At 36.7% G+C, this 12,285-nt stretch overlaps 1 protein-coding gene across 9 annotated transcripts in view; it reads left to right on the top strand.

Moving 5' to 3' along the window:
- The window catches only part of ZNF423 (zinc finger protein 423), a 314,186-nt gene that overhangs the window by 222,982 nt on the left and 78,919 nt on the right, over window positions 1–12,285 (top strand). For 5 of the 9 annotated variants that reach the window (XM_067550701.1, XM_067550661.1, XM_067550652.1 and 2 more), the window contains one exon: window positions 1,373–1,462. The exons of 2 other annotated variants lie outside the window; for them this stretch is intronic. In XM_067550701.1, the coding sequence (XP_067406802.1) occupies window positions 1,373–1,462 (90 nt within the window). Of the gene's footprint in view, window positions 1–1,372; window positions 1,463–7,951; window positions 8,013–11,034; window positions 11,085–11,686; window positions 11,783–12,285 lie in introns of those variants that run through there. 2 more of the 9 variants (XR_010920299.1, XM_067550694.1) reach the window with 2 other exon arrangements.

The raw sequence follows: 12,285 nt of genomic DNA, 5'->3' as shown, positions 1-12,285 counted from the left end.
AGGAGACTGCCCATTAGAGATGGTCATTACAGCAAATTTCATTGTGATAAGTCATACTTGACTAGCAAGTCAGTATAGTCAAGTATAATTCTTCTCTCTTACCTCAGGGACAAAAATATTGTTGTATATCCTCGTGAGTAATCAGGGTACTTTCTTTCCTGGTCATTCTTCAGTGTAGAGTGAAACTTTTCAATAGCAAGAATTTCATGCACAGTATTCTGAGGTATGAAGAGCATTTTAATTCTTTTAAATTCTGCTGGGTGTTTCAATACACCTATGACTCACTATATTCTGTCAAGGTCTTGATGTAAAGAGGACCAATTTCCTCTGCAGTATGAACCATACATGTTGGTCACTTACATTTTGGATTTTTGTAACAGAAACTCTTTATGGTCAGCTTATTTGTAATTCTGGCAAATTTTGGGACTCTTTAAGGAATCAAGAGATTTCCACTTCATGTTCTTCTCTCTTTAGATTATCTGATATTGAGATCTACGTATTGTTCTAGTTTTGAATTAGCAGAGTCAATTCCTTTAAATTTGCTTTACTAAAAAATTCATTTCTTGTGACTTTGACTTTAAGCAAGAATGTTATAGCAATAGCCTTTGTATCGTCAGCTGAACTTTGAGAAAGAAGATTTTAGTTTGTCACCATTAGACTTTTCTACGGTAATAATCAGATTTTAAATGAGCCAGTAATTCTGTTGGTCTGTCATAATCAATCCACATTTCTTTAGAGATGGTTTTCATTCTTGGAATGTCAGGCAAAACATTGACTCTTACTTTGTCCTGTTTTCTGTGACTAGGGAAAGATTCAATGCATCCAAATACCACAGTTTCGAGATGGATCAAAGCCTGCACTAGAGTACTTCGAACAACAGGATCTTGAGTCTCTCTGTACTGCATCCAGATTTATTCTGCTGGGAGTTGTAAGCAATTCTCAGAAGGAATGTAAGTTTGAACAATTAAAGAGTAGCAACTGGGTCAAACCTGCACATTTTTCCTACCCCCCATAAACTTGTATTAACTTCTGCAGCAAATGCACTTTCAGTCATAAGATCTGTCAGATGCTATAGTCATTTTAAGGTAAGGGGCTATTGCCTGCTTTTATTATCAATTACATTCCTATATGGTGAGGACTGTACTTCTTTTCCAACTCCTAGATTGGTGAAGAGGGGAGGTATGAAAAAAATAATTACTTACTAGTAATGGTGTTTTCCATAGTCCTCCTCTTCACCAACACACTTTCTCCTGCCTCCCCTAAACCACGTGCATCTTTATTTTGTTGTGTTGGAATTAACCAGTACTCTGGGGTTAAATGAGGTGCTGACTTCACAGGGAAGAGTTGTCTTTTTACCTCCTGTTTCCTGTAGGTGCAGCCCAAATCCCATATGGTGAGACGTTACCTTCTTTTCCTGCTCCTGCATTGGTGGAGAGGAGGACTGTGAAAAGGATCGTTGCAGGTAGGAAATAAAGTATACACTGAACTTTATATTTGTGTAAACAGGTAGGTACTGTAGTAAATATAACCACACCCAGAGATTAACCCTGCATTTAGCTGCACAGTCTTGCGTTTTGTGTATGCTCACCCATACCTATCAATTCCTTTGGATATAATGTTGTATAATTATAAAACTAATTGTTGTGCAATTGTAAAAATTGTTGTTTTTCATTCACACTATGCCTTATCCCTTTATGGGAGGATTTTGCACACAGTTATGCCAGAGTAAATCCATTGACTTCAGGTTTTACTCCAGGATAACAAAATGCAGTGTTGCTCCATGTGTTAGAGGATCAACATCAGCTAGTATCAACAGCATGTCATTTGTTACAGCTTGTTTTACTCATCCCATTGCCAACATGTCTTTTCTAACATATGGCAATATGGACAAACATTTTCTAACTCCGCAGCTGTGAGTTATATTAAGGGAGAGATGTCTGCAGCAAAAAGTCAAGTGATGAAAGATCATGTAACGATCAGTAACTGGACGATGCTGAACAAAACTGGGGGCAGATGTAGGTAGCTAAAGTTCTGGGAAAGAAAGATGTTCTGTGACATGGTCTAGTTCTCAAGGTATTTAAGAAATAGTTAAAGTGAAAAAAATATACATTGGAATTTGTCATGCTCAGATTAGGATTTCACACCCATAATTTAGGACTGGCAAAAAGAAGAAAGCTCTTAAAACCTAATGTTAATATCTATGTTCCCATTTATAGAAAAAAGGCAATGGAAGGTGTTTATTTTTAGAGGAATAAAACTAATATGCCAGAACCAGAAAGTGAAAATGATTAGATTCTGGCTGCAAACATAACACTGGTAAGGAAACAGGGTTTTTAAAATGAATTAAATGAACCTGACATTAATGTTTTAAGCAATGTGTCTTATTGGCTTAGCCCCCAAAAGTAAGACATTTCAGAAATTAGAAGGAAAAAAACCAGTTAGTCACTTTGGCAATTACCATACTTCACAGAGATGTCTTAATCTGGAGTTTAAGTGGAAAAGTCTGAATGTTCTTGCTTAAGAACGTTTTTCAATCTTACATATATAGTAGATTTTTGTAGCTGAAATGTGTATGTGGGAGGGGGAAGACTTAACTAAGATGTGTATTAAAAACCCATGAATAACTTATAATTCTGATAATACAGAAATGTTTAAAATATACAGTGCAGAAGTTAAATATGTTAATAGGGAATTATTAAAATTAAATGTGGATTCTTGCCATGACTCTTAACAGCACCTTTAAATCTATAATGATTTATTTTGTCAATGTTGGAGGCATTAATGTCTATTGGCAAGGCCTTTAACGCTTATAGATTTTCCAGGTTTGGCTAACAGGCCACTTGGAGCCATTACATTCTATTGGTGCAATGTGGGTGCTGTGCATAGTCACTAAGCCTGACATGCCAAAAACTCCTTCTGAAGTTGTTGATGGAAAAAACGCACTGCACCTGCTTAGTACGTGTTTTAAACCAAAATATGCAGTTGTTTTTAAGTGCCACTGCCAAACTCAGTACTGTTAAGTATAGCAACTCTGGAGTTTGGTGCAGAAAATCGTCATGAACTACCCAGTCTTGAATGGTTTGTGTTTTGTGCAACTGTAATCCTAGAAATCTGAAATGTCTGTGTAACAGCTTTCTTGATTTTTTTTGTTTTTTTTTTTTTAAAAAGAGATACTCTTGTGATGCAGCCTTATAAGCCAAATTTCAAGCAATACAGAGCAAGAGCTTGGTTACCTTCTAGAGGTATGGCTCAGTGTTGGTTATTAAACCCTAAAAACAAGGGTTTTTCCCCCTAATTGGAAATATCCTTCAAACTGTAGCAGGCATGGTTATATCACTCTTGCATATTTATTTAATGTAAACATGAGTTACTAGGAAAAACTTTTGAGACCAAAAATATATCTATGAAAGGGTCTTGTCCAATAGTTTCCCTATTTTTCTTGGGGTTAAATTGGGGAAGCTGCTGCCATTTTCAGTCTAGGAACGTGGTGAAAGCACATCACTGTACACAGCATTTTACTGGGGTAGAAGTATTCAAAATGGCAACAAACTGTGAAATCAATTAACAGTGAATTCAGCAAAATGCATCTGATGTAGAGCACTGAATAAGAAATTACAGTTTGATTTTCCATAGTTGATTATCGAAGTGTATATTGAATGAGTTTTGGGCAAAAGTTGTATTTTTTTTGTGGATATCTACCTTTAATGAGCATAAAAGCCACTTTAATCTAGGTTATAGGGTTTGAAGGCGCAAGTTGCCATACTTTTAGTAAAAGTAAGTGCTATGCATACAGCTTTAAAACCAGTATGTAACTGCAAGTCTTAAGAGAAGATTTGTGCCTCACAAACAAAATATATATAGTTGTTCAACCGGGTTCCATTGTGCACTTGAATTAGACATCTTCTAAGATGTACCACAATCTTTATGTAAGTGGCCCTTATTCACATGTGTGGGCCCATCTGAAGGCAATAGAACGATTTACATAATTCCACACTATTGATGTGAGTGAGGTGCTGCATGATCCAACAGTTAAAACCCAGGCAACTTAATTTCCATCCCCTTTCCCCCATTACACCTTGATCCTGAAGGCTCTTACTACTCTGTGTGGTTGTGTTGACTTCAGAGGGATTTCTTCTGGTAGTCAGCACTATGCACAGAGGAAGGTTTTTTTAGGATTAGGGTTAAGCAGCCCCCCTCTGAGCTACAGAGAGGGAGCAAGAGAGCAAATCGCATTTTTTAATAAAATCCACATAGCATTTTGTCATAGAGCATAAGGACAGAAGTGATCACTACTAGATCATCTAGATCATCTAGATCAAAATAGTCATATTAACTTCAGCTCTAATCAGAATATAAAAAAATCTAATGGGGAAAACCCTTAAACCGGTTGGGTGAAGGCTGTCGTTTTCAGACTTTAAAGTCAACATCAGTTACCAGTTGAGAGTTTAAAATGTAATGACTTGATAGTTTAATTTAAAGTAGACACAAGAATATCCTCCTTCCCTTTCCTGGTAAACGTGCATGCGAGTGAATTAGGGCGCTGACTATACATTTAATCAGACCAAATAACTGCTAGTCAGATTTCAGCATGATACAAAGTAAAGGAGCTTTAAGCCTTAGTGTCACAGTCATCAAGTGTTCTAAAACCAAAAGCTACACATGCGAAGAAATCTTCAGCAAAAAATCCTAACACTTGCAGGTGTGCACATTGGGCTGCATCGGATTTCATATCTGCCCATGTGCCTTCTGTCTGGACTGCTGTTAATGTAAGTTAGTTCTCACTGGTGAAACATTGTTCGCATGCTGTTCTTCTCCGATCAGGTTTAGTGTTATTTAGGGCTTGTTTCCTGTGTAACAGTGCTGGAATTTCTTGTTTCAGTTCCTGTTTGCAATGTTAGTTAGCTCAGCCTCTTGCTCCTTTGCCAAGCTGGCAGGGCATGGGGGTTGACTTCCTGTGCAGATGATGTAAAAGTGATTCTGTGATTCTTCCTCTGCAGCCATTGGGAGATAAAAGCCAGGACAGTGGGGATTGTAAAGAGGGAGCCAAATTATATGTATAATATTAAAGTGAGTGCATTTGTGGTTTTGCTGTTCTCCAGGGTTTTTCACAAGTAGAAAAACATGAATTAGCATTTTCCATTTCCATATATTGACTGGCAAAATAGCCTGCTCTCAATTAAGACCTATAGCTTTTGGGATACATGCAACAATTTTATAAAATATTTACAGCAAGATTTGCATTTTACACAGTATTACAATTTTTGTGTTTTAGCGGAAAAGGCTCAGGCCTAAGGAAAGAAATGCATTTAGTATATCAAGAAGAGAAATATATCTAAATTTGGTTTGTTAGCATTCAGCAGTAGAAATGTCCAATATTGATTATTGTTTCCAGTAATTTGCTAATGTAGATTTTGCCAACAGGCTATTTGTTATATCAGCTTTAAGGACCATGTTCCCTATGCAGATATACTATTTTCCCTTTAAAACTGGCTTTAGAAGAGACTGTTTTTAGCTTTGTGCTGGATAGATAAGTAGAACATTTTTTCACCCCAAATGTAAATGCATGCTGTAAAGAACATAGCTATTTCCTGGATAATTTGCAGTTCTATATTTTATGTTAATTTCACCGAAAATATTGCACCCCTGCCAGGTTTAGTAGAAGCTCACTGTGATATGAATAATTTCTAGCGAATCATTTTTTTTCTTCATTTAAGATTTGGCACCTTTTAAAGATTTTAATAATAGCAACAAGGAGGAAGATTTAGAACAAGTGAAACATTAGAGCCAAAGAAACTCACGTTGAGCACTAATGTAAAATAGCAAGAATAATTACATGGAAAACAGTTTCCACAGATGTTTTTCCTTGTAATATAATAACTATTTACTAAACTGTTTATTTTAGACCTTTGGTTTACAATAAAATATTTATGAATGCTCTGCTGTAATAAAAAAATATTGACAAAATACTATAGAGATTTTAAAAAGACAATTAGTATTTCCCTGTCTAGAAGGTGAGCAAAACAAAAGTTTTATGCACCTTTTTTCATGCACAATATTTTGAGAGGTTTTGGGGTATTAATAAAATAACTGTCACTAGCTGGAGTACTCACCTTGAACTAACGGATAAGAAATTTATAAAAATTGAGCCACAACATATTGCAGAACATGAAGGCTCACACTCTAAGGACTGAGGAGAAGTATGTCTCTCTTCCTTTTAATAGAAAAACATAATCTTGTCCTTGGAGTGTTAAATAATAAAGCTACCTCCCATAAAAAGTAAAATCTGTCTATATTATGAACAAGATGAAAGTTTAAGATGATAAAACCATAAATATTGTTGTTAATCTTTATATATAAATTTTTGTATATAAGTACTAATACTCTAATACAATAAAGAATATTGGAATAATTAGACTTATTACTTCCTCTTAACTGTACCAGATTTATAATTCAAAAGATCATTTGCATACATTTACTACGTGTATACGTTTGTGTACAGTGAATATATATTTATGCATGTTAATTTCAAAAAGCCCTACGGAACCGAATGGGCTTGTATACATAAATACATAGCGTAAATGAATCATGTTTTCAGACTTCCATGGTCTTGCCTGTTAAAATCTTTTACATGTTAGTATTTCTTAATGTGTAGTATCTTGCCTCCCTATATCAACATGAAGAAAAACTTTTTGCTTAGTTTGCTTTGTTTTCCCATCCTTTAACGGAGTATCTAAAACATATCATAACACCAGTGGTCCAGTGTATATAAAAAAAGTAACCTTTTTGGGGGCAAAAAACAAGTCCAAAACATCACCATCACTTTGTGGAATGAAGATAGGTCCCAAACATCTCTTTAAATCTGAACGTCACCAAACTCTGGAGAAAACTGGAATCCAAACTCAGACTCAGATTTTGTGGTTGACTCTTAAATCAAACTTGAACACCACAATTTGGGGAGCAGGAAAGGTTCAAAATTTGGAACTCAATCCAGATTTGGCAGCTCAGTCTCTGTTTTCAAGTAGATCATTCCCTTGAGTTTCTGTGTTAGTATATGTGTGAAATTTATAATTGGAGAAGAAGCTATATGGATTGCAACAGCCTTGTGAAATCATCTTGAAAATTTAAAATATACTTGCTAGACCTTTAATTTGGCAATTGTTGTTTATGAAAAACTAATGATGGCTTTATTCTCCTGTTAAAATATTATTCATTCTGAGTGAATGAGCACGTAGAATTTTGTTTTGTCAGGCTGTGTTACTATCTGCACAAAAATAGTGTAGAGCAAAAAAAAACCCTGCAAGTCTGAGACCCAAAACTGAACAAAAGAAGGAGCTAAGAAATCTAAAAAGCTCAGTTTTAAGACAGGATAATCCTGGTTAACAGATGTCTTCAGATTCTCTGTTTTGTTGTAAACATACTTTTTTCCATGGCTGTTTTGTACACACACCCATATGTATATGGGGAAGGTGGAGTGTGTACAGGGTTACTGTGCCATGCGTATATAAAAACAGACATATTCTATCATTCTCCCATATCCCTTCTCCCAAATATCTGCACTGTGGAATTTAATCAGAACTGCTTTTTAATAAGTGCATACTAACAATTACTTAATAAGTTTATTCTTATTTTAAGAAAATAAATAATGCAATTGGCTAATCAGTGCACTATTTTTAGGAGAGTAGAACAAAGTTTAGTTCTTGGCTTTTATCCTTTTCCTACCTTCCTGCTTGAGAAATGTTGCTACGTTGCAGAATGTTGCCAGGTTATGCAATTTTTTTAAAAAATACAACTCCTTTTGAGTCTTTAGGCAGCAATAGAATCCAAAGCTAGCATTAAAGCAAACAAAGGAATTTCAACTTGGAAATCAGTATTACTCTGCACACAGCAGATTTTTTCCAAGGACTATGTGATTGTGTAAACTAATTATTTTGTTTTAAATTATATTCTCAAGGGCATGAACATCCAGAATAATCTAGGAAGTACTTTAATACCCACTCAATATTAGGTTGCTGGTACAAGAAGTGAAGTGGTTACAAATGTTGCAATTTTGGCTGGAGTTCAGGACTGACCCTTTGTTGATTTCATGGTGCTGGAGGTATTAGTAAATAATTACATTTTTCCTATGTGTAAATGAGTTTAAATGAAAGTAAATTAGCCAGTTCACTTCCCCAGTATCTTTGAAAAGGCCATTTAGTGTTTATCACAGAAGAAGTCATTATCTTTCTCAATTTTTGGAAACTGAATACATCTGCCTCAGTTGCATGGGTTTGAGTCTCCTATATAATTGATGGCAGATTTGGGCCCTCTTATCTTTCTTTGAGATATCAACTTGGAATCTAAGGGTTTGTCTGCATGGGGATTATTCCTGAGTACTTGTTCCTGAATAATTCCATGTGTGGACAGTCTTATTCCAGAATGAGTGCCTTGTTCCGAATTAGTTTAATCCACTTTATAAAAGGATTAAACTAATTCAGAATAAGGCATTCATTCTGGAATAAGTGTGTCCACATATGGAGTTAATCAGGAATAGATAACTTGCTTTAAATTCACACCCTATCTTGGTCCAGATTAATGTAATGTGAGAAGCCCTGAAATATCACATTAAGGTATCTGTAGCTTCCTCTTATAGGCACATGGCAAAATTCTTCTCTGTAGATCTTGACTTGATATTTTGCACTTCCTTAGTGCATAGATCTCTCATTGACCTAGGTGGGAGTTTTGTGCTGGTAAATAAAGCAGAAATGTGGGAGGCAAGATCCACCATGCGGATCTGAGAGGAGATTAGGCTTCTACCACTTAAAATCAGACATTATCAGTGTTGCAATGTGGAAAAGTTGCAAAAAACGGGGTGGATATTTGCAGGAATATTGTAGGAAAACATGTAAAAGAGGACTGTGTGGAAAGAGTCGCTATTTCTGAAGTACATGTGGTATGAGTTATAATGGAGACTTTTTTGAACATTCTCCTATAAAATAAATATCTTTACCATACTTATGAACATAATGAATTAACTGGCAAACAGTATTATTTTAATAAACTATTGGCTGTTAGCTTTTCTTACATTTTATCAGAAAATGAGTTCAGGGGAGTGGATTTTGCCAAAAAATCTCTTGGAACTACACTTATAGAATTTTTAAAGGTTTGTGTATTTAACAGTTTGGGTTTTCATTTTAGTTTTCCATTTGCTGTTCTGCATAAATTTGCAGCATTCATTGAAATTGATCCAGCCCTTTATATAATTTGCCAGCATGAAATATACTTTCAAAGATAAGCTTTGTTATTAAATGCTTAATCTTGAACACTTGTCTTATTTGGTAAGACTGAATGATCTTTGAGAACTAGGTAAAGAGAAGTTAACTACTGTGGTTTTAAAACGGCTGTAACTGGAGGAGCCCAAGTTAGTTTACAAAGGTTGGCCTCTCCTCAGTTTGCCATCCCAGCAGCTGGACTTCATTAAGCACTGGTGTTAATTATTGGGAGACTGTTTATTCCTTATGTGTTCAGAAACACTTGGGGTAACGCACAAAAAGGTCACCTTGAAATGGAAGCTTATAGGAAAAAAAATTTAAAAAACCAAGGTGGCCACTAATTTCATAATGTTTCTTACTCCAAGCTGATTTCTGAAAATGAATTTTTTTAACTGCTTGGTATTTTTTGACGGGGCTGGGGATGGTACAGGTATGGTGCTAGACTAATCTGCCCTGGATTAATGGGAGTGGAAGACATTAATGTTGTGTTTTCTGTAATTTGTGTGTGTGAAAATTCCCTCTTTATTCTCTAGAGATTTCAGGCCATGTACAGTATGGTTCGAAGAGGAGTTATTAATAATCGCATATACTGTAAATAGTATTCTATGGAGAAAGCCCATTAGGGGAAAAATGTTTAGAGGGATGAATGTCACAAAGAACAGCATGAAACACGTAGCAGAATAAAACAAGGATTGCTTGGCAATGTTGTCTCACAGAGCTGGTGACATTCTGGCAAAGGTGGGCTAAATTCTGCCCTGATGAAAGGACGTGTAATTATATCCAGCCCAGTGTCCTTTCACCTACTTGCATCAAAGCTGAGTTTAGTCCTGTATACCTGGATACCTGATAAACAAAACCAAGGTGGGGAGCACTGAGGTAGGGGGAGGATGAGATTGGAGGAGAATTAGGTTATTACATTTCCTCCTTAATTCTTCATCAGGGCAGCTGCCTGTATTTTCTACAGAAAAATCAATGCATTCTGATTCTGTAATTTCCCATGGTGCCTCACTCAGAGCATGGTGTGCCATGGGAGGTGACATATCCGGTCATGGCAGCTTGAACTATTTTTCCAGTGAAAGAATTCATTGGAATTTCACAACCTTTGCATGCTTTTGTGAAAACACTCATTTGTGTTTGCGCCAACCTGCTAATGGCGGATGCCGGGGTTTGTGAATCCCACCTACATTCGGTGCTCGTTATGGCATGGAATGTGCCGTTAATAATGCATCTGTGAAACTCAGCTGTGAGGGAGCCAAGTAATTATCCCACCGTAGCGTTCTCTGCTTCAGTGTCATCACAACTGGGGCTTCATTAAAAGTCCTAACAGTAGAGATGTTGTGTGGTGCAGCCTGTATATATATTTTTTCATTTAAATTATCAGCAATGCCATGGCTCAGAGGTAATTTGACTTTTTGAAACCGTGGAGCCCCTGTGAATTTCCTTCCTCCTCTCCCTCTCGCTGCCGCACCAGCTGATCAGCCCCAGAAGAACAAAAGGTTTATCTGAAGCTATGAAGCATATATTCACCAGCTTCTGGCGTCTAGATAAAAAAAAAATCAAAGTACTCCATTGAACATGTTAATACTGAGCAAAATGCACACAGCCAGACACTAAACCTTTACAGGGATTTAGGCATTTGAAAAGTGATACTCTGATCAGGTCTAGAGTTAGTTTCCTTAGCATAGAGTAAAGCAGTATCGTAAAATAATATAGGTTTTTAAATAAATTGAAGGCTTAACCTTTTCCCCCTCCCCCTTTGTTTTATTTCTTTGTCTGGTGTCTGTAGGGTGACCAGATGGAAGTGTGAAAAATCAGGACAGGGGGTGGGGGTGATAGGTGAGTATATAAGAAAAAGCCCCAAATATCAGAACTCTCTCTGTAAAATTGGGACACCGGGTCACCCTAGGTTTCTGTCAGGCAGACAGTCACAAAGTCTTGAATAAAAGGGAGGTATTTTGCTTTTCTGATACTGCATTCCTCCAGCAGAATATACAGTACGAACCTCTGGAATAAAAATAAACGCTAGATAGCAAGAATGAAAGCGTTGGTGGCTTCTTACAGTTTTCTAAGAGAGCTTGGGACAGGTTTAAAAATTATTAGTCTGGCTGCTTTCTCTTCTACCAGTTCTTTTTCCCTAGTTCCTCTCCTCTTGCTTTATCATTTCACCTCTTTCTTTGAGAGAGTCCAGAGCTTTTACAGTACCCTGGGATTCTTGCCAGTGGTAAGCAGGATCAGGCCCCTTAGTACCTAGTACAGCTGTACCTATTCTGAGTTGTCTCTGGCATAACATAAATCTACCATCTTGGTGAACTTCAGAGATCCTCACCTCTGTGTTTCCATCCTACCTGACTACAACAGTAAACCCCAATGCTGTTTTGTTAAAAGGTTAATTAAATAAAGAAATTAAGAAAGTGCTAATTTTATCTTCTAATTTGCAGAAGTCTGGCCAAGATATTGCAATCATAAGAATGGACACGCTGGGTCAGACCGATACCTTGTCTTCTGATAGTGGCCAGTGTCAGATGCTTCAGAGGGTATGAACAGGACAGGGCAATTATCAAGTGATCCATTTCCTGTCATCCAGTCCCAGCTTCTGGAAGTTAGAGGCTTAGGAGTTGCGTCCCTTACCGTGGGGTTGAGTCTTTGACCATTTTGGCTAATAGACATTGGTGATGTATCCTTCATGAACTTATCTAATTCCTGTTTGAACCCAGTTACACCGTTGGCCTACACAACATCCCTTGCACAAGTTCCACAGGTTGACTGCACGTCGTGTGAAGAAGTATGTCCTTTGTTTGTTGTAAACCTTTTGCCTATTAATTTCATTGAGTGACCCCTGGTTGTGGCTGCACCCACGTGGAGTCCCATTAGAGTCCATCTGCTTGTTATCCATCTATAGATACAAGCACATACATACTAGGATTTATTTTTTAATTGTGAACTTTTAGTAACAGAATAGGTTGATTTCAGAGAGAATATTTAAATAGAATTTAATCATTCTTAGTCAAATAGGCCCCAATCCTGCAAAGACTTGCAC

Source organism: Emydura macquarii, unplaced genomic scaffold, assembly GCF_026122565.2.
Source record: "Emydura macquarii macquarii isolate MOO-44397 ecotype Brisbane River unplaced genomic scaffold, CSIRO-AGI_Emac_v2 contig_295, whole genome shotgun sequence".
Classification (NCBI taxonomy): domain Eukaryota; kingdom Metazoa; phylum Chordata; order Testudines; family Chelidae; genus Emydura; species Emydura macquarii.
Note: the sequence above shows the minus strand (reverse complement) of the source record. Positions and strands in the feature narration are given on the sequence as shown.